The 24,193-nt window shown below is 35.4% G+C and overlaps 1 protein-coding gene across 5 annotated transcripts in view; it reads right to left on the bottom strand.

Annotated features, from left to right (window-relative positions):
• The window catches only part of LRMDA (leucine rich melanocyte differentiation associated), a 712,994-nt gene that overhangs the window by 402,352 nt on the left and 286,449 nt on the right, over positions 1 to 24,193 (bottom strand). For 2 of the 5 annotated variants that reach the window (XM_067000856.1, XM_067000857.1), the window contains one exon: positions 21,642 to 21,734. The exons of the other annotated variants lie outside the window; for them this stretch is intronic. In XM_067000856.1, the coding sequence (XP_066856957.1) occupies positions 21,642 to 21,734 (93 nt within the window). The remainder of the gene's footprint in view (positions 1 to 21,641; positions 21,735 to 24,193) is intronic. 5 annotated transcript variants of the gene reach the window in all.

The raw sequence follows: 24,193 nt of genomic DNA on the forward strand, positions 1-24,193 counted from the left end.
GTGTGGTATGTAAAGGAATGCAAATAAACAAAAACAGAATGGCTAAGCATTTGAAAACTATTTATAATATAAAAAATAAATGAGTAGTTAAAGCTTCGGGGGGGGGGAGGAACATGACTTTCTAGTTATATTGATCACGTCAGGGTTCTGAAACATCCTTTAATGTGCAAAATATCCTATATTGCCCTGCAACGATAATCATATACACAGGAATGACTTTAGTTATTCACCACATTCATGATATCCCTGTACAGGCAATGTACACATCATCATCCAAAGAGACACAAGAATATGTTGCATCCTGCCACCTAAATAAGGCATGTAGAAGACAGTAAAGCAAAAAATAAAAAATAAAAATAAAAATCTAGTTTAAAAGTCTGCACAGTTTGTTCTAATATATTAGTTGTGAACAAGTGCAGAACAAAAAAATTGCTCTAATGCCTGAATGATAAGCTGTGAATGTATCAGAGACTATTCTGTCCCTAAGTGATAGAAGACACTGTCACTATTCTACCATATCAAAGAAAAAGAGGCTATTAAACATAGTGTATAAAATAACATTTAGGAAGGAAATCAGAATAATTACTTCACAAAAAGGACATTCAGTCAAGTTCTAAACCACTGCTTTGAATTGCGAATATTACTTACATCTAAGTTAAATCAAGTAAAACTTCCTAAGCACTCCCTTAAAGAATACCTCAAAATAACAGGATGGACTACCTAATTCATCATGCTTTGTACTGTTAGAAACTGTGAATTTTGGGAGGCTTTGACATTACATTTCTTGTCTGTAAATTCAGCCAATTCCTATTCAGGAATATAGATCAACATGGTTTGTTTCTACCCAAGCTCTGAAATGAGCAATCAAATTATCACATAAGTCATCTTAGACACCAGTACAACCAAGAGTCAGGAACAGCCTCTGTTGGGCACTGCGTAAACACAAGAGAAAACCAAGGGCCACTAAAGACTTTTGAGTCACACAGTTTACAGTAAGGAAAACCTAGCAGTGAGATTTGTCCGACTATTCAACTATTGTATACTTAAAGGAATGACTGTCACTGACATATTACAAAAAACTAAACCAAAAAAGAAAAAAAAAAACACAAAAGAAAGATCACAAAGGTTAGTACAGCACTGCTACGGAAGAACAAATACAGAAATGTGCTGTCCTATCTACTTCTGCTACATTACAAGGCTGGATAGCATATTTAAATGCTGCGTATTGGAGGTATGCTGAATCATTCTCCATCATTTCAGACCCAACATTGATAACATATTTCTTCATCTTCAGCAGAATAAATTATTTTGCAAAAGTAGGAAGTGAGTCTGACAACCGTTGTTTTTGTGATGCTCTGAGTAGCAGCGCAATATAATAAGAAACTCCTAGATAGGTACAGATTTCTACATGCTGATTCTAAGTATCCCATTCAGACAAAGCGATGGTATCCACATCGGCCAGGTGGCATAATAGAAATAAAAGTAAATTGTAATAAAAGATTGTCATGGGATCAATGTCTCGTACCTTAAAACTGAGCATTTTGGCTCTGCTTCAGCATTCATCAGCCAGAACCTATTATCCTATGACAATATTCCATTTCACTGATATCTGTTCATTATAAAATATATATATTTACAGTATTTGGAAGGTGATTTTTAATGCTGTGAATGCCCTTTAAAAGGAGACTATTTGAACATTATAGATTCCAAATGACTAGTCAAGATATTCAATTCCCTGTTTAAATCTTTAAATATACTTAGGAATTCCTTATTTCAATAGACTTTCTAATGCCTGTTCCTTTACTGTTTAAATATATATTACAATGTAAAATGAGAAAGGTCTTCATTAACTCATTGCGCTTGGGGAACTCACCTTTTTGTGGTATTAGTTTCAGTCATTTATCACAATGCATTACCAGTATCCAAGAAAAGCAGCCATAATATTTATACACATCACTGTATTTGAACCTTTCATGTTGGAATCTCTGAGTAAATTCAAAGAAGTTGTGTATCCCAACATATCAAACTTGAAAATCCCAACTCTGACACTGCAAGAACAAACACGTTATCTTCTACCCACGTCCACCATGAATATGTGAGTCTCAGCTTCAGTCAGGTACCTCATAATAAAGACTTTGCAAAAAATTATTCTCAAAAGTAGTCTTGTATTCAGAGATTATTATTTTTTTTAATCCTGAAACTTAAAAATATATAGCTTTTTTGTTTGCTTGGTTGTTTTTTTGTTTGTTTAGAAAAAAATCTTTATTTAAGCAGTGTATTTAAGGAAAATTTTTAGAAGTAATAAATACAGTCAAGTCTAAAAATTCTGTAGAGAAAATACCTAGCAGCATTTGAGACTAGAGCACAATATTATCAGTGTCAGCATATTGATGACCCAGATGGTATTTGTATGTTTGAAGTATGACATCTTTACTCCTCTGTCATCCAACACAAGTAATTAACAATAATCAAGTGGGTGTTAATTGGATATAATGGAACAATCTCCAGTCAGCCTGAGCCTACTATTTGCCTCTTACTAGTAATTATGAACACTAAGTACTCACGCTAATCTCCTTCTTCTCACTGAAGCCAAACAGAGGTGCAGTATTTACTCAGCTGATAGCTTGTTTTGTCTGCAATTTAGTCTGTTTTAAGCCAAGAAACTCATAATTTGCAGAGCCGTCACCAGCTGCCAGGATCACACAAAGAATGCAAGGCCCTAGATGACAGCAATTCAGTATATATCATCCAGGAAAAAAGGACAATTATTAATTAAACTGACCTGTTACAACCACCTGGACCCATAAATACTGAAAAAAAAAATGAAAACCATCTGAAAAGTTCACATTTCAGATCCGTATGTCTCACCCAGGAAAAGATGCTGTTTAAACAGAAAACTTCCCAAGCTGCTGTTCTTTTTCTCTGAAAGACCATAACAACCCTTTGCTGATAGGAAACTGGTGAACAATCTCAGTCACATCGCTGTAGAATGCACTTGGCTGTTTGATTACTATTACCGTAGCAAATTGAAAGTATCTTATCAAGAGTGACCATTAGAAACATATTACCAGCCATTAAGCAGATGGTTAGATGTTTTAAAATAGCTTTTACATAGTAATAGAATCCAGAGTGGTCAAGCTTATTTATGATTCTATTGCGGGGGGAAAAAGGAAAATAAAAAAATAAGAAACAATAAATATATATATATATTTTTGTGTTTGTGTGGTGAAAGGGGGCATTTTTCAGTGGTTTTGCAAGACCATTACATAACCAATGTATGAATCAGAATTCATTACAACACTTAGAGCACACTTAAATGCTGCTACAATTAAGTTTGCTTCTTCTATAAAAAATAATCTTTCCATCATTGTAAGAATTGGAATGACTCAACGTATCAAAACATGCAAAAAGGTAACACAGCAGATTAGGCGAACCAGCTCTGGAGACAGCTTTTACGAATCATTCCCAGGAAAACAACAGTTGTTTTCATCACTTAATTCATCCCAAATTTTGCTTGATTTAAGGAGGATTCAACTGGTTTGTGCTGAGACTGATTTTTTTTTTCTTATGTTACGTGTAGATGTCATCACTATGTCGATAACTAAGACCTGCACTGATTTACAGAAATGGTACACTATTTGGAACACAACTACTGATTGATGTAGGCGGCCAGAAATACAGACCATTAGGTACTATTATATTATTGATTTCATGTTTAAATTTGGGCAAATCACTCTGCTTGATGAGAAACTTGTTATTTTCATGTGTCAATTCACATCTTCAGTTGGGGCTTCCACTTACACAGTTCAGATAGGAAACAGATTTATATGGGACTTTTAAACCAAATACCACAAAGGAAACAACAAAGCAAACTATGACAAACATATGCTATTTTAACACAAATAATATGTAAACTTTTTTAGTGGCACCTCATAATTCTTAGCTGAAAAGAAAAAAGTATCCTACCCATGAAATAGAGAGAGAGAGTTTAGCTGTGTTTTTCTTTTGTTGTTTTTGTTAGTTTTGTTTTGTTTTAAGTAAAGAACACATATGGACAGGTTTGGATTAAATTACAAAGTTTCATTTAGGATATATGCACCTGCAGAACATTATTTTGATTAGATCAAATACAGGGTAGCCATACAACCATGTCCTCTTCACTTTTCCAGCTGTTTAGGATCCCATTCTGGAGTGCCTCATTCACCTTTTACATGGCTGACAGAAGTACCATTTGGCACCTCCCTCAGCCTTTAGTACTGCACAGGATGGATTTGGCACTTAAAAAGGAGATATTTCAGTTACAGCATTGTACCCATTACTGACATTACTGTACCCATTACAACAGCCTAACGTTTTTTCTTGGTAACAGAAACATTATCAACATTTATTCACTATATTTACAAGCTCCAGAAATGAAGTATCTGAAGTAAACTCTACTTGAGCTTTCTTCAATCTGTGTAAAAATGCATCCCATGGGTAGGGCATACAAAAATTCTAAAAACCACCAATAAAGACTAGATGCTTTTTCTAAGTAGCATTTTGGATTAAGTGAGATAGGACAGAAAATCAAACGTAAAGCAACTATCTATCAAATGCACCATCCAAAAAAAAAAATCTTAGCTCATTAATCTGCAGAACCAAAATGCTTGTTAAAGGCACAATGCATTCATATGCATCAGAAGGTATCTATTAAATATCTTGGTGCCATCTGTCATCCATGGTTTAACTTTGGATACAACTCTGTTAAGCAATTCAATTCCTTGAGATAAACTGAGGTGATATAGTACTATATAATACATAATATACACTATATGAACTATACAAATATTTTTCCACCTCTTCTAAAAGCCTTGCAAAATACGTTAGATGTTTTCTAGCAACCAAAGTTGCATTTAGCACACTAGGAGTTTCTCTAGAGAAAAACTAGTATTTCTACTGGAAGTATCAATTGTCAATAATTGCCTAAGAATAGAGTTTCAAAAGAATTGGAAGAGTATGAGATACATAAAATTAATCAAATCAGTGACAAACCAAATTATAAAATCTGCCACCTTTATCTACTTTCAAACCTAACGACTAGCATTTTGCCAGAATGCACCCTGAAGTCTCAAACTTCTGAGGTCTTTGCCCCACACAGGCACGAATAGAAGAAGAGACTAGAATTAGAAAAGTGTCCATGGTTCTAAGGAGATGATATAAAAGCAGAAAGCATTTTCACAACCAAACTTCAGTCACATGCACATGAAAGACCACCTGTCTGGGAGCATAACCATCTCTCAGCCACGCCAGGCTCTTAGCTGTAGAAGCTGAGGATCTGCAGAGGCTGCGTAATGGAAACAGGAATTTGACAGGAAATCAGAGACTTCAGCTACATTTTTGTCTCTAGGTTTCAATTTCTTTCCTTTTCCTCCTCCCACCTTGCTTCTACCTCAAGAAGTAAGGGAACACAACTGTGCAACTGAACTATGGAAACCGCAGGCTGAAGCCACAGATGTACTGTACCAGTGTAACTACAGCTCCATCTGGGTTCCTTATTTTGTCCTTCATCAGGCTGCTGTGTCAATTGTTTGTACAATGCACTGAATTTCCTGGGAATTTCTCTCCCTGGCATTCTGCACATCTTTCAGAAGAAAGATGCACAATTTCAGCTCTATAGAAATGCTTTCAAGCACAGCAGATGGAAAGTTTACTCTAATTTGCAGCTCTAGGAAAGGACAGAAGAAAATTTGCATACCTATATGGAGCACAACTAGGCTCCACACTGGAGTATTTGGGGTATCTGGAATGGTTTCAAGACAACAGATTACCTAACAAAGATGAATTCTTGTTTTGGTTTCCTTGGATTTGATAATCATAGCAGATTTATTATTTTGCAGTAATTTCAGAATGAATACAAAATAGGGAACAATGGAAAGTAAAATTTTTGTTTTAAACCACAACTTTTCAGGAAAGTAACAAAACTTCAACACATTATTTTCTTAATATTTCATTCCTTTTCAAAAAAAAATCAAAAAAAATCCAAATACTATTTGGAAAAACAAAAAGATTTTCAACATGATGCATTCTAGTCACATGTAAAAAAATACTTGCCCAATCTTGAAACAAATTACCCTTTGGGTTAGAACATAAAACATTTGAGATTAAGAGATACTCAGGTGTTCTTGTTAATGTACAATATTATGCCATTTAGACACAAGCTTAAGTGAAGACATTTTAAATACAGAAATGATCCATACAGATGAATATCCTCCCACACTGCAAAAACCAAAATCCTGACATTACTGCTATCCTGCTGGAAAGAAACCTGTCAGGACTCTCACTGGCACGGTGAAAAGCAACATGAATGGCAGAAATTTTGATTGATGTCACTGCCTGCCTGTCAAGTGAAACAAGCAGGGCCAACCTAATCATGTTAGATTAGTGAATACAGACATGATATAATATTTTTGTTATAGATATGCACATAGAGTGTGCATGCAGAGAATCACAGGCACATAAACATATCTTTCAAATAACAGTATATATTGTATGTGTTACAAAGTGTATTATCAAATTCTTAAACAATGCCCCTGTTTTTGTTTTCTTTTGTTTTTAAAGTAAAATTGATGATGCATTTAAGACTTTGCAGTAGAGCTTCCACATATTTTCCGGAGGCTTGATTCAATCACTTTCTTTTTCGCATTGCTAAACTGAATTAGGTAATTAATAGTATGAATCTAGAGTGAAATTGCTGCAGCCACCTTTTCTAGATAAATATGCAGATTTAAACATAAAGCCATACTAAGTATCTTCTGTTAATAAGCTAGATAGATTTTTAAAAAATTAGAATATCCGAAGACAACAGACCTTCTGTATGAAGGTCAAAAAAATAAAATCTTATCAGGCAAAGTTTGCAAAACAAGAAAACATTTATTTCACACATGAAACTGGAATCTGACTACTACTGCCTGATCATTCATCACTGAAACACTTCGTTGATACTTTCCTGACTGATAAGTAAAAAGAATCAATAAGAAGAATCTCCACATTATCAAGAATGATGCTGATAGTCTAGATCTCAGATTAACTGAGAAAAAATGTATCCTAATAGTAAAGTATCTTGATTCTCAATGATCACATCAGAAATATATTTGAAAATAAATAAGTAAATGAAAATCCCAAACTGCCTCTCACTCCACCCCTCACAAACTTGAACTTGTGCATTAAAACAAAACAAAACAAAAAAAACTTGTCAAAAGCAGCCAGCTACATTTCAGCTGGTAACTCCGAGATCCCACGCCTAAGGCACTAACTGACAGAACACTTTCTGTATGGTTTAAACCCCACGTTCAAATTCAAGCAAATACAGTGTCCTTCAGTCACGACATGGCTACAGAGCTCACAGCAACAAATGTGCAGAAATTATTTTAACAGTATGGAAAAAATATTTTATTCTATATACTAAAAGCTATAAAGTATGGGGTTGTGATTATTTTTTTTTAAACTCGTCCATAAACAAAATACTAAATCAAAATGTCTGTTTAGTATTTACTATATACCTTCCTTGGGATTTAAATAACGTTAAGTACAAGAAATTGCTTTTTTTCATTAAATATATTCATTACATATATTTCCTTCTTTGCCCTTGAAAACAAAATGTAAATAAGCTTAGTGCCAGATTTTCTTAATATTAAGCCTGGTATTGAAATGTACTCAAGCACGTTCCTTTTCCACTGACGCACACAGTGAGACATACCAAGATCTTTAGTGGGACTGAGACTCCCTTTTTTCATGTTTTAGTTATTTTTATCAAACTTAGAATGAGGGAAAAATAACACAAGTTGAAAGTGAGGGCTTAGTTCTGCAACACAGACTGTGTCCCCACCTCCACCTGCATTTAATCTTGAGCCTTTGCACCCCACAATTAGATAGTATCGAAACACATCCAGAATAAATTTCCACAATGCACATTATACAATGACTGCCTACTAGTTGGACATTAAATTTAAAATAATTTGCTCTCACATCTAATGAAATCTAAGCAAGCATATTTGTACACAATCCCTATCTACCTATACAGAATTAATCACTTGCACATAATGCAGATGAGCCTTGGAAAGGACTTCAGGACAATGGAGAAGGCACCTATTGAAGTGTATTTGCAATGTGATACACGCACAATGCTTATAGCACTCTTATGAATCCGGTCCAGACAACACCAACCTGGCCAAACAGCTGGCCTTCACAAGGCTGAAGTGCTTGATGGCTTAACCGGAACAAGTCAGCTCCTATTTTGCTCATTTCCTGAAGGAATTGTGGAGGTTCTGCACGACCCCTAGTTTTCCAAGCTTGGAAGTGAATTTTGCTAGCTTTGAAAACATTTTAGGGCTTATACAGAAATTTATAAAATGTCAGCTTGAAAATTTTAATTGACTTATTAGCAATATCTCTTCTTTGAATGACCTTTTAGTCCTCCTTATAACATATCACCTACTTTTACTACCTTCTGGCTGACAGCTTTTAATATATTCCTTCCTAGTGGATGATATCATCTGTCCTTGGATGGAATTAACTAAAGCACTACACATTTAAAAGCTGACATTAATCCATATCCACAGATTTTTAACAGCTGCTGGGATAAATATTGTGTTTCCATGCATTAGGTTTTATATAACAATGACTAGTAGAAATAAATTGAGATTAAATATACACTGGCAACATCAAAACTAAGGAGGAAAAAAAAACACTCAGCTGATAAATGCTGTGTTTTAGTGGCTGCATATATCAATGACTAAAAATACTTACTATAATTAGCAAGAATAATTCAGTTATAGTGTAAACATAAGGTATATTTTGTTCCTGTGGCATTGTTATATCTCCTGATAATCACACTTAGAAAAAAACTTCAGTGAAGAGAAAGCTGGTTAAAGACCCAGGTAATACTTTATATCTGTTTCAAGAAATATGGCAACCATTATCGCATCACATTTCTTTTCCCAATTACGTATTTCGTTTTGCACCCATAAACAGGTGAGTAATCAAGGGCCCTAGTTGGATCAGGGAGGCAAAGTGGCGCCCAGGGAGGGAGCACTACATCTTACTGCGAGTGGTAACTGAACACAACTCCCTGGGAACCACTGTGAAAATTCACCATTTGTCAAAATTAAAAAATGCACAATTCAACAGGAGACTTTCCTCCCTTTCCCTTTGTCTGTCAAAAGAAAGTATACATTAATAAATTAGTGAGAAACATTTTCAACAAACCCGAACATGTCTGTAAAAGAATTCTTGAAAGTAAGAATTATTTTCACCACAGCCTGAGTAGTAGCCTCCAGAATTGTTAACTCCTGGTCTGGAGAGTCAATAGTCATATTGTGCAAATGTTTTTGAAAATAAAAAATATTCACCTTAACACACCAGAGCACATTACACCACACCAGTGGCAGTCACTGAGAGCTGCATTTTGCCCTAACTTAGCTCAGTGTGCACTTCTGAAGAACCTATGGTTAGGATTACAATGGTGTAACAGAAGAATAAAATCTGACCCTGTAAAGTAACAATTCTCTTTGCTGACATCTAAGGCAGAACTCATCACCCTTCTCAAAGCTGCAGTATTAAATGAAACTAATTAGAAAAAATATATACTTTTTTTTTTTTTATGAAAGATCAGCAAATGATACTTTGACACCAGAAATCAAATGCATATAAGACCATCATATGATTTTCTACACAGGTTGAAATGTAACTTTTAAACAAAGAGGGCATCTAGATTTCTTCCTGGGTATAGCAAAGAAAGGCTATTTAAAGAATTCATAAGTAATCCATAGGAACCCTGAGAGAACAAAAACACAGAACTACTTATTCTTGCAGTGTGCACAGGTCATATGGTTACCTGGTGCATAATGATTTGGGAATTTCTTTGGTATCTCCTTCCATTCTATTTTTATTCTATTCACATATGGGTTTCCTAGATTATTTTTTTTTAGGAGTTTTTATTTTTCCTCTTCCTATTTTAAAAAACTAAAGAGCATCATACCCTTAATCCTCCATCATTCAACAAGAGCACCTCATTGTTTTCTGCTTTCAGGCATAAGATTCTTTTCTTCTGTCCATTACAAATTAATTCTCAGAATCTTACAATTTGGAAAAGTTCAGAAAGAATATAAATTCCTTAAAAGTTCACTCACACCGGAGTTTTCAGTAAAGCTGTAGAAAGGTTCTAATTAGGCTTTTCACCAGTACTTGCTTACCACAAGACCAAAAAACAAGTAGTAACACAAAATTGAAAGAAATGGATTGATAGCCCAATTAATTTACAGTCCTAATCTACAGTTCAGTGAACCTGATCAAAAATACTGTAAATTTCCTAATAACTGAATTAACCTCTTTTGCTAAATATTTTGAAAGCAATTTTACACACCTATAGCTTTTAATATGGCAGCACCATGCTAGAACCATACTTAGATTAAAAAAAAAAAAGGCAAATTATCAACTGCCACAGTTGTATTCATTTAATTCTGATGTTTCATTCAGCTTCTATCTTTTCCTGTTTGAGCATTGGAGAGAAGACTACTAAGTCACAGCTTCTAGGAGAGCAATCATATAATTTGATGTGGATACAAACATTGAAGATGCACACAAGTTAGCAATCCAATCCAAAAACAACATGGCAAGCCTGAGCTGAGCACTGACGACAAGATCCACTCACCTTTAGTATCTTCACCTGTTCAACATCCTACAGGAATAAGACTAGCCCATAACCTAATATTCTTAGAAGTAGAGCTGCATGTCAGCAGCTCCAACACATGGTAAACCTTATTGTATGTGACTGGACTGACACCTACCAATCCCACATCCATTTCATAAGCCTCATCCAGAAGGCTTGCAAACAGCCTTCATCTCTCTGATTTAAAAGAGGCAGAAGGAAGAAAGGAAATAACCATCTTTGACAGCTTCTCATCAAGAAATAGGGAAGCAAAAGACAACTTACACTCCCTAGAAACCTTAGGAGGAAATGAATGACTTCCAGGTTTTCTTGCAACCAAACATACAACCACAGCTCCTTTATTATAATTTAAGATTAAAAACAATAGAATTTCTAAAGCCGTATTTTAAATGGTTGAAAATAGTTTGCTTAGTAACTGAAAACCCTGTAGACAATTTCCATGAGATAATTTATTAGCAAGCTAAATTTTTGTCAAAAGTGCCAAATCTGAACAATTCCTCATATTTAGAAGAAACTTTTCTCCAAGCACATGCTGTGTAAACAGTGGAACTTAGATTCCCATAATACATCACGTTTGCACATGCTATCTGTGCACTTGAAATACTTAAGGAAACCTTTATCATATATTTATATTTTGATCTGAGATATACAGGAAATACAAGCCTGTTATTACAGCAGGAAATACAAGCCGGTATCTCAGAGACATTCCTGCCATAGCACAGTACCATCCTGCACAGGTTCTATGTTTCCAGGACACAGTTCTCACCGGAAACACCAGCTCTCAATTGATCCACATTTCTGAATAACAAGGAGTAATATGCAATGTATGTTTATCAGCCGGGATATTTCAAAGGCTTCTTTTTGGAGATTAAGATATTTCAGCAAGCCACTACCACACACTGTGTGTCAATACACGTACCCTGAATCTGATGCAAAGCAGAAAATCCCAAGCCAGGCTCTGAAAACGATACTGAGAAGGACAGCTTTCCTTAGCCCTGCTCACAGAAGCACATCTCCACAACATACCCAAGTGAACCTCCTCAGCCCCTAGTGGAAGTGCAGGAACAGCCTGCCAGGAAAGCTGCTCCCAAGCTGAAAAAGTACTGTGGATGTAGTCGACATCTCTGCCATTGTAATGGCTAGCCATAGCCTCCTGGAAGAACAAACAGGTGCTGGCTATTGGATTGATGCAAACAGCACATTGAAAGCAGTTGAAAAACGTTAATCCTACCTCTTGTGCTGGTACTATTAATGGCAAGAAACTGGGACTTGGTCCATAATCAGTGCTCAGCTGCAGTTCAGGGGGCATGTGGGGGAGTAGGAGTAGGGGAAAAGAGGAGGGAGAGCAAGAGAGATCAGATGGGCAACATGGTACCAGCTAACAGGAATTCAGACTTGTTACACTTGATTAACACATTTAAGTTTTCAAAAATCAAAAATCAAAAAAAAAAGAATACGAGAGAATGTTTTTATACACAGATGTCAAGAAGACACAAATGAGAATTAGAGATTAAATAAATGGTAGATGAATAAATTATTCCCACAGAATTGTGTTTTTTGTTGTTGTTTTTTTCAGGGAAAAATAGGCTACAGATTAGAAGAAAACTGAAGACATTGAGTGAGCTTTGTTAATTTTGCTACATAACATTTCACTCAAAAGCTCCATTTTTGTAGAAATATCTGTGTTATATATCCTCAGTTTACTATCCATACATACTTTAGTACATATTTATCTCCTTCCTTCTTTTTAGCTGAGAGCTAGGAAAGTTGCATAGCATGGTGAAAAAGAACAGTGAATGAGAATTTCTTATTGTGAAATAAGAAGCTGAAATAATGGAACAAAACCACAGTTTATGCTCTTAAATTATGTTTCCCTTTTAAAGTGCAAATATATATTAAAACATACATCTGGAAAGGTGAATATATTTATTTGTTTTTAAGACACAAAAAAATTATTTGGCATGAGTTTAATACATTATTATTACAATAGACATTTTTAACCCGGTTTAACTGAGAGACTAAATTTTATACTATTGCCAAACCTTGGATTTTTCTTTTTTGTCTGGAAGGGGCAAGTCCTTTCTTATGACAAAGACTTGAAAGATATATCCCTTTAATTTTTTTTTTTTCCTACTTCACTTTCACATGTGTTGAAACTCATTGCTTCTGGAAATGAAGATGCTCTGGTGTCAGCTGTAAAATCTGTATCTCACTTCCTCAGACAAGTGGATATTTATTGACAGGGTGTGAGAGAGAAAGGAGAGACTGCCTGTCCTGGAGCCAGTAACCTTGGTGAAGATGCAATGTCACAAACACCAAGCCATCATTCTCATAGATGTACAGCATATTATTTAAAGGGAAACAAATATCGGCCACTGAATGTCACTGCAAGGACACATCTTCTGCCTCTTAACTAAACTTATCAGTGCTGTGGTTTAATATGGTACCTTTTTCATCCTCCCCTCAAATTCATCTTACGGAGCAGCTCTTGACACTACCAGAGAGCAGTCAAGACTAAGATTTAGTGACGTTTGCTTCAAACAGATCTAGATTTATTGACATTTGTTGCCTGCTTCTTTTCTCAGTAACCACACACAGGATTAATTTTAACCATTTCATAAACTGTGAATAAACTGCATACTTAAAGTAAACAGGTTGAGACACCTAAATTAGTGTTGCTGGCCTATTTCTACTTGTAATTAGAGGACCAGAGCCTTAGTCACAAGGGCCTTAAAACATGCAGGCAAGGTTTTGCTGGAAGTTGGATGAAAAGGCACACATCAATCCCTTTTCAAAATGAACTCTCTTCCAGTAGAGAGGGGAGGATTTATATCTCAATGGTTTATGCAAGCATGTGAGTATCAACTGTACATGAAAATACTGGAGGTGGAAAAAAAACCTCATCTTTTAACATCTGTTTCAGTAGTGAAATATTGCTTTACTAATTCAGTCTTTATTTATTATGTAATAACATAGCTTACATTAGCTTCTAAACCCTAAATTAATATATCCTTTATACTTCTACTTTTCTACAGAAATTGTATTACTGCTAACAGAAATTGGTTTCTACAAGGGTACCTAAATATCTTGCTGCTAATCCCCACAAATTAAATGAAATGATTGAATTTATGCTTTTCAAATCTACAAGAGATTTGGACACTCAGAACTGAACAGCACAATAATGGAAATACTTCAGCTCATATACAGTACTGACACAGCCATCTCTTAGTAACAGAAAAAAACACAACCGTATTTTAAAAGGAAAGACAGATGAATATACTCTTGTGACTCTCTTAATGATAGGCTGAAGTACGAACTTGCAGTGTTCTGTAAAAGATTAACTACTAAATGAAAAAGAACTGTTGGATGTAAATTTAAAAGTCCAAAAACACCCAAGAGGCATAACTATAATTATTGCTCAGGGAAGCTGTTTAAGACTAAAAATACATTTCCATTAACAACCAAAATTATTTTTCATTGCCTTTTTCTCAAGTTTTCAGTGAATAACCTTTGATGATAGCACATGATAATGATTCATTAGGAAAAAAAAAATCTAATTTGTATTTCAGAAGTATGAATATTTAAAAAAAAAAGTCAGAAATCATACCACTGAAAATCAAATGCCAGAAGATGCAAAGGACAGTTTGGGAATGAATGTTATTCCACAGTAAGAGACTTACCATCAGAGTACATCCTGTACTTGTGCGTACAGTTCTACAGAAGAACAATATTAAGATGTATTAATCAAAATAATTAATGCTTAGTTTTATAAGACACAAATTCTTCCAATTTGTGTCTATTTACTCAGCGTTAGCCAAAGCACAATTGGTGGGAAAAGCACCACTGAGTACCAAAGAGCCATAAAACATGTCTGCAAACTACAGAGCAGATACATATCAATGTAAAAACGTTGGATGACAAAACCCAGGTTTTTACAGGATTTCTACATGCCAGGAATATACACTTTAGTTTATAGGAAAAGGCTACAGTGTATCCTTATAACAATATAAATCTCCAGAACTCTTGTGATGATACCTAATTTACGTGGCTGTCACTGGAAAATGTGGTATAGTGAATTATACACAATACTAAGCTTAATTATGAGCAGTACCCTAGAAATCTTGATTAGAAATCATTTGCTCACTACACTCGGAGTCTGTAAAAACAATGACGAATTTATATAGCATATTGCAATTCCAAATAAATTATTCCCAGAAAATCAAAAGGAAGGTATAGATTAAATAAGAAATTATTTCTTAGGATCACTGCCAGATTTTAAGTACACTATCAAATACAGAGTAAAAATATCACAGTAGAAAATGCTTTACATAAAAATAGCTACTTAGCATTCACATCAATTATTTTCATCTACAAAAGTAGGCGTTTATAAAACGAGGGCCAGATCCCAATATATGATACAGAAATGCATGTGTTTCATTAGAGAACATATGACAAACTCTCGGCTATATTACTGCTCCCACCACCACCACCACACTGTTTCACCCTGCTCAAGCTACTTGAGCGCAGGTTTTCAGAAGGACGTTGCCACAATGGTGGGATGGCTTTCCCAGCACACTTTAGAAACTCTCAGAACAGCCTTATTTTCAGCAGGGAAACATTCAGAACACTTCTAGCATGGATTCTCTTACAGCTTCTACTGAGGTGCTGCCAAATCACAGCTGTTTGTCAGATCTCAGGACTTCCATTTCCCTTGCCATAAAAAGCGCGCACAATACTACCACAGTGTGTTGTAAAACTAAATCCTGTAAGGTGTGAAGTGGTCACGCGATGATTAAATGAAAATGACTAAATGACAAATGCTCATTTCTAATGTTAACATTGCTTCATCTCAACTGCAAAGCAAATGGAAATAAAATATGAAATTATAAAGACCACTTGCATCTCTTTATATAAAGGAAAAATTCAACATCAGTATCATGAAGAGTTCAACATTTTCCCCTAGAGAAGTCTGGTCACTACCAGCAAAGCCCTCTTTCAGGTGAAGAGACCTCCTGATATGTACTATTTTATTTCAGAGAAAGACCTTATACTTATATGTAGAAAGAGATTAAATAAATCATGATTACAACAGTAAACACGTAAATTCTGATCAATAAGTACTTGCCTCCCCCTCCCCCCAACACTAACAGCTGCAATAAAGCTTTAAATGTAAAGCTGAGCACAACCAGCCATAAAAGTATGTAAAATAAATGAGGATAACATAATGAGGGAATCCAACATTCATCTCATAAATATAACATAACGACCACAACTAAAATGTCAGAGAATCTAATAAATCAATATGGTAGGACAGAGCTATCTTTGCGCTTAGCATACATAAAAATATATTTACATGCAGGGTTTTTTATTTTATTTTTTTTTAAACCAAAGATCAAACAAGAAAAATAAGAAACTTAACTCATTATTCACTTCATGATTCAAAATTTCATGCTATTTTTATTTTGGTTGTCTACCCAACTGTAAGAGGGCATCTAACATTTTCCCCATAAAATAACAAAACAAATGACAGCATTAACAAGTACATAAAGTGAAACGAAAGCATACATTCACCACTTTGAATGGATACTCTTAGAGATAGTCGGGAAAAATACCTCCAAGAACAGGTGAAGAATTCTGTATAGATCTCAGAATTTTCAAAAATGCAGACTTCTTTAAAAGCAATTAAAGAGGGACTGTGTTTTCTTAATAACACTAGAGAATTGTTATCAAGTATTTAACAGCAGGTTACACAGGTAAATTTCCTGTGCTGTAATACTAAATCTATTTTAGCTGCTATTTTTAGAACATCAAGATATATGTACATAAAGACAGCTACAATAAGCTTGTTAGCACTTCCAAGACTAATAAAGCACATAAACTACAAATAGTTCACAGTACTGTAAGGTATTACAGCACAAGTAATCAAAATCTGTTATAAGCCTCAGAACAGGATTTTTACTCTTTTGCATTTCCCTACCATGTTTGTTCGACCACCGATGGCACCACGGTGGAAGCAAATGTTGGTAATTCCATTAATAGGCACAAGATGGCATTAAAACAGCTGATACAAGAAGACAGGTCAACCTTTTTATTCTTGATTCACTTCCACCACTTATGATTATCAATATGGAAGCAGAAGCCTTTCCACTTGCTTGGATACCAATCTTAAAATGGGTATGCCAGTTGATAATCAAGGTTAGGGACTTTTTATAGAAAACAATAAAGGCCCTGCTTTTACCAGAATGGATGTACAAAAGTGTACACGCCATGATACTGCAGCCAATGGTGGTATGTTTTCAGTCCCCAATCCACAGGCATTCAAAAACACCTTTCTCAAATAAATTATATCCTAGGTAAATAAACAGAAGTTTCTATACACTTCTTAAAGCTAGGCATCTCAAAAAGCTGAGCAGGGAAGACCTCACTTCCATATTACAGACACTTTAAAAAGTCACCAGGTAGACTTTTAATCTAAACTAGAGATTAGTTCTTATGGCCAGAATTAAATATTCTCTAAAAACTGGCTGTCCGTTGCATTACCCCTGTAGGTCTCCTCTGCCATAGCCTGAGCTCTTTCTGCAAGTACTCTATGGTCCAGTGTCACTTACCATTGCAGCGTAAAGGGGATTGGCACTGTCAGCAATTTGCACCTCAGGCTGCCAGCAGATACTTTCACAATGCTCAAAATTGGATGTTATCTTTACAATGCAACTATTGAAAATGTTCCAGTAGATTCTGCTTTACTTACTTGTCAGTGTCTCACTGGGAAACGTTACAGTGAATGCTTACACGCTTACTCCTATAATCAGGAAATTAATTACATAGGCTCACTCCTATAGACAACAAACAAACAAAACCCACCACTTTTTCTTCTCTTAGCCAACATCTACATTTCTTGACCTGAAGAGTGGTGTAAGTCTTGCCATCTTCTTAGACGGCCTTTCTCTTACAGAGACCACAATGGAACTACTTAATCATTTATCAAATTTGCCTTGCAAAGGAAACCACTACATAGGTTAAGTAACTGTTCTTGAAGTTAGTAAGAGAACCAAATTCATTATCATGTATCAAAGCATAAGACAGCAATTTGTTTCTGAGGACCATCTCATCTAAGTGGAAATGACAGAAGCAACTCAGAGACTTTTCAGTAGCACCCTCTATTAAATAATGTCTCACTCATTAAGTGGGTCAATGCAATTAAAATAAGGTACCTTCTTAAGCTGTATGGGGACTAATGCTTTTTCAGTAGACTCACAACTTTGCTTCTTTCGATTGTTAATTTATCTACAAGTCAGTAAAACAGGAACATAAATTCATGTAAAGTGCACCTGAATGAAGGAAAATCTCCTTCACTGCAGGCCAGTGTACTCAAAAATAATGCCACTGACAACCAAAAATAAGAAACACTGACACAAGACCACAGAAGACATGAAAGAGGTATCTGCAATGATGCCTTGGGAATGATATTTTCAGCCAGAGTTACTGGACTGCTCCTTACACTCACCCATTGCTAATTAGTACTGACATACAAATCAAATACCTTTGTAGAAGCAAATCTATTGCAACTTAAGTTTATTTTTAAAGTAACTCAATTACCTCAGTAATTGCCTATGTACAGTTGTTTGCTTTTTCTCAGAGAAACTTTTTGTTCTAACATTCTCTCATCATCACTAGGTTATAAATAATCACCCTAGAAACATATTAGACAATAAAAAATAAAGCTAGTCTCAAAGATAGCCTTCTCACTAGCACAATTTGCTGACAAATTCATAACAAACAACAAACATAAATTTTGACTGGTCCAGATTCTAAAGCCATTCTCTTTAATTTAGCAATGCGTAACATATTTAAGCAAATACTGCATTCAAAATAATTTTTAAAAATTACTTTGAACCAGGAATTAAACAAGATTCTACTATACCCACTAATAATTTTGTTCCTCCATACTTCACCCAATTTATTTTGCTTTGGCTGAGAACAGTGAAAACTGTTTTTAATTTCCATGACAGCTTCATGGCTTCATGGGAGATTGTTCTTCACATTTTTAATAAAAAGAGAAGACTTATTCTTTTTAGGGTGTCCATAGCTCAGATGACTCAAAACTTCTGGGAAAAGTAAATTTTATTTTTTTTTAATCAGTAGTTTAGTAACATTGTTGTTTTGAATGACTGTATCTGCCTCTTTAATCCCCTGAAATTTTGGGGGGTGGTGTGTGTGTGTGCATGTGCGTGTACACATGCTGTTTTGTTGTGCTCCACACCTATACTACTTCAAATGGTCTGACCTTTTCACTGAAAGGAGCAATGCACTGGACAAAGTAACACCTCTGATAAAATCTCCTTTTGAAAACTGTTCTTGAACTACAGTCATGACAAAAAAGTCACCTGCATATTATCCCTCCTATATATCTAGTCCTGATATCACTGCAAAAATTTCAAGCAAAAGGCATTTATTTTTGCATATTAAGTCCCAACTTCCAAACACCCCAAACTAAACAACATACTTGAAAACATAAATCCTGTATATTTAAGGGAATGGAAATATAGAGCTTTACAGTTGATCCATGCATACAGTAATGATGGTATTGAATGTATTAGTATCAATAAATGTGCAAGTTACAAGGCTTCAGAAATTAAAGTGCTACCGTATGATGAACAAACCTTAAAATATATTTTGACCTTACACTGAATAAACATTTGCAAATTCATAAGCGAATCCCGCATATTTCCTTAAATGACTAGCAGTATGAATGAAGACACATTTTGGGCATGATCGAACGATACGTGTGTATGGAATTTCTAACACAACAAAGGAAAAATAAGATATTGTGCAAGGAGTGTTAAATTACTTAAGAGAAAGTTTGGTCTCTTTAAAAAACTACATACATACATACGTCTTCACATACATACACACAGACATAAACTACAGAAATACACATACATTTTCTGCAAGAAACTGTTTACCTGTCATTGCAAATTCTTACAGTATGCTGTTTACATTCACAGTGCAATTTTGAACTAAACCAGTCTACATGTCCATTTTCCCTTCTTCCACACATTTTTTTTTACCAAGTTTCTTATTGCAATATAATTATATCTGTCTAATAAAGGAGAATAAGTTCAAGTCCAAATTGACTGGAGGAGCCCTGTCTAACAAGGACAGTCGACGCAGCTTCAGACTGACCAACATGGAAGGTACAGATATTACTCCAACCAAATAATATTCTTACAGCAGTATTTGTTACTTTCATTAATCTATACTTTTGGATGCACCTTCTGCTTTTCAGCAGTCATACTACAAAAGGTGGGTTAGTTAAGAAACAATTAGGTGCGTATACAAAACAATTTGCAGGCAGTCTTACTCTTTCAGCTTTCTAAGTGAAGTGCCTTTCAAGGCTGATTTATAACACTGTCGTCTTCAGAAGGCAAAATAATTAATAGGAGCATGGACTTCTAATTTCAGTGACTTCCAGAGAAAGTGGATTTCATTTGATTTATGATGGCCGGTGACTTCGCATTTTATCAGTTCATTCACTCATTATTTATGCTGATGACCAATTTCAATGGGTCGCTATCATCTAACTCACTACTAATCAAAGAGAATTAGGGTTCACTGCATTATTTAGAAGCCACTAATTTATCTTCAGAACAAGTATCAAGAATAGTTTGGGGCCTTCTACACTTAAAAAAAAAAAAAAAAGCACAGCTGGCAAAGCCATAGCATTTGCTTGATATTACAAATAAACATCATAGTTGTTAGTTTTAAAAGCAACTACTTTTTACATAAGTTTTTAAATGGGGTAGACCATACAGATAGAAAATAAATATAAAAAAGTGAAACAATAAAATGAAACAATTCCGTTTGACCTCTTATGTCAAAATATTTAAAATATGTTTTCTATTCCCTTTGCAGGCAACTCAAAGATGCTTTATTTTAAAAATTCTCATTCTCTCTCTGCTAACTAAATGGAAATCTTTGCACCAAAACAATCCTAGTTGGCATATTTCTCATTTAAAAGACATTTGACTGTATTCTAGACACAAAGAAATAGATCAGATTGAAACTTAGACATACCAAAAATGAGTTTTATCAGCAAGGTATAATTCCAAATCATATTCAATCATTTGGGAAAAAAAAAAAAAAAAGCACTCCCATAAGGCAAAAAAGAAAAATAGTTTCCTATTTTGCTCTTGATGAACAGAGCACAGAAACCTCATTTCAATATTTTTATACCTTTGCACTTTGGCATCCATTTATTCTCTGATTTCCTGGACTTCTGTACTGCTGATCTTGTGTGTACCCCTTCAAGCAATATTTTTAACTTTTGTTGGAGTCATGACTTTTCTAAAACTCAGGTGAAGTACATAACCAGTAATTTTATATAACTAAACTGCTACGATCAAGTTCTGGACCATCTCATAACAGCATGGTAGTATCTGTTCTGTGAGACAGCGCTGCAAACTTTAAAGATCCAAGTTTCAAAAGCTGAAAATAGGTGGGGAAAAGAGATAAAACATTAACTCTACAGAGGCATAGAAAACAAAAATTCCTTGGTGCCTCCATGCATGATTGTGGTAGTCTTTCTGCAAAAATCATCTATTCCTTCATAAACAAACCTTTAAACATGTAAAATCAAGGATTTCCAATAAGTTTTTCTACATCTATTAAGAAAATACATCTTTATACAAAAACTAAGGTATAAATATTTTTAAGGAAAATTCAAGGTCTCCTTGTATCCCCACTATCCCAGGCCTGGGGCAAGAAGAAAAACAAGTCACCTTTTAAGCCAGAAGAGCATACCAACTTCAGTGTTTTCCACTGCTGTTATTCTCTCCCCACCTGTAGGTATGGTGTCAAAAGACAGAGCCTTCAGAAGAAACTGATACTTTTTACCTTTGTAAGTATTAAGGGATTCAAAACAACTCAGTAGTGCTACCTGCTCTTTGGTGTTCGCTCTTCCCCCAGCCCCAGAGTAGATCTGCTGCCTGCCTCTATTCCTCCTGCAACAGTTCTGGTACATGACTTTTCCCTGGGAAGGAGGAAAACAAAGGCAACCTCTGTCAAGAGAGGACTGGCAGGCAAGTATTGAAAATACACATCTGCAGAAAAGCCAGCACTGAAGTTGACCACCATTACAGAGTTTCCAGCACTTCTGCGGTGGGTGAACCCTGGAAGGCAGCTAAGCACCACACAGCTGACCGCTCCCTCCCCCCTTCCCTCCATGGGACAGGGGAAAATGACAAAAAAAAAAAATGAAAACTTGTGGGCTGAGCTAAAAATTTCTTAGTAGGTGAAGGAGAAATGTAAGTAAGAAAGAAAATAAAAATGCAAAGGCACTCACTCACCACCTCCCATGGGTTGGCGGGTGCCCAGCCATCTCCCGAGTGAAGATTGCTCACCTCCCTAAGCCCCCTCTTCTCCCATTTTACTTCAGAGTTTGGGGTTTCACGGCACAGAACACCTCTGTGGTTAGATCGCGTCCTCTACCCGGTTGCATCCCCTCCCAACCCCAATCCCTTCACTGCATGACAATGGGAGTCAAGGCAGGCCTAGATGCTGGGCAAGCCCCAGCTGGCCATAGCTCAAAACACTGGTGTGTTACCAAGTGCTGTGTTACCAACAGTGTTTTGGTCACACATCTAAAACACAGCACTACACAAGCTGACATGAAGAAAATTATGTTCCAGCCAGGCCAAATACAACATCTAAAATCTATTCCTTCTCACGACAAAACTTTTTTGTGACAGTGAGACCATTTTAATACTAGCAAACCCCACAGAAAGTTAGTTACCTCAGCACTTCTCCCCTAGCTGTAGCTGCCCTCTCACGGGCAGGAAGCTTAATTACCTCCCTGCCCGGCTGCCCTCACCCCTGGCTGCACCTGAGGGAAAGGCCTGACCAGGCAGTGGGGCTACTGACCTGGCAGGTGTGGGAAGGCAGCAGAAACCAACCTCAAGTCATCCCCCTGCACAGGTGGCTATTGATAACACTATGTTACCTTCCTAGGCTATGGTGGGTTTAAACAAGGCTTCTGTATCTTCAGAAAGTTGTGGTTAGTGTAAAAACCACACCCCTCCAAAACAAACAAAAAATCATAAACACAGTATAAAAATGCTATTTCAAAATACGTCTATTTTAAAATATTTAAAAGACTCTCTGTTCCTTAAAGACTGCCACATACGTACATAAGCTGTATAACGCACTTGTCTTTTCAAATAAAGTGGTGTTAATTCCTGGGGCCACAATATCTTGATTGTTATTTCAAGCATATGTATATGCTCCACTGTGTGCGAAGTAAGGGTACTCTCTCTATATATTTGTGCATCATGTGAGAGGTCAACCCACTGGGACATAAAAATTAGAAAAGAAAAAAAAAATGAGTTACTGCACCACCACATGATACCAAAACAAGGACATGGAAGGAAAGAATTAGGAAAATAATTATATAAGGCTACAGAGTTTTATTGAATGAAACTGGTATTTTTGTTGCCAAACAATAATTACAAACTGATTGAAATGACTAAGTAGCCATTCAGATTAGTGTTCATAAGAGTTTTGTTCACATAAACAGAACATGCTCATCATACTAATGATCTGAAATAAAACCCATGACTTGGCATAGTTTTCTGCACCATAACACAATTTACATTTCATTGCTAGTAAAATCAAGCTGAAATACTGCAAACCAGTTCATCTTTACACTGCTTGAATTTTCTTTGCTGTTAATAAGCATCAGATGGATTTTTCACAAATAAGCATTTACACCTAACTTAGCAAAATTCAGTCACTCCCATTTATGTTCCTAAAAATATCTGAAAATTAAAACCTCCTAGGACTATTCAAATTTACATATTTCTATATTTGTATCACTAAAGATATCATGTTCATGTCTTCATGTCTTTTTTTTTTTTTAAACAATAAATGCATTTCTATAAAAAGATGTACATCAATGAAACCTGCAAGTAGTCGTTTACAGAAGTTAAAAATAGAAGTCTTCAGTCTGGCTACAAAGCACAAAATCCTTAAAACATAACATTATGAAAAATATTCTTGTGTACACAATTATCCTTGTAGGAGACAGAAGAAGAGAAGATTTGCTGCTTTTGTTTATTTTTTTGTCTGTTTTCATTTCTGTTGTTTTTTAAAACCCACAAGTATACTGTGTCATGGAGGCAAACTGGCACAATATGGAACACAAAGACATTTGTTCATACATGTATACAAATGAAATGCAAAATTTTCAGTTCGCAGACTAACCTCACAAATGTTCTATGACACAAAACTACACATACACTTCATAAACCTGTTTTATAGCTAGCATTAGGACAACATTCAGATTGAATGAAAAACTTAATCTATACGAATTAATTAACATAGCTGATACTAGTACTAATGTGAAAATAGCAGGACAATGAAGTTCAGAATCCTAGTAGTATCCCATGCTTATTACATAAAAGAAGTTTAATTAATCTGTCACAAATATTAAGC

The sequence above is a fragment of the Anser cygnoides genome, chromosome 7 (genome assembly GCF_040182565.1).
Source record: "Anser cygnoides isolate HZ-2024a breed goose chromosome 7, Taihu_goose_T2T_genome, whole genome shotgun sequence".
Taxonomy (NCBI): Eukaryota; Metazoa; Chordata; class Aves; order Anseriformes; family Anatidae; genus Anser; species Anser cygnoides.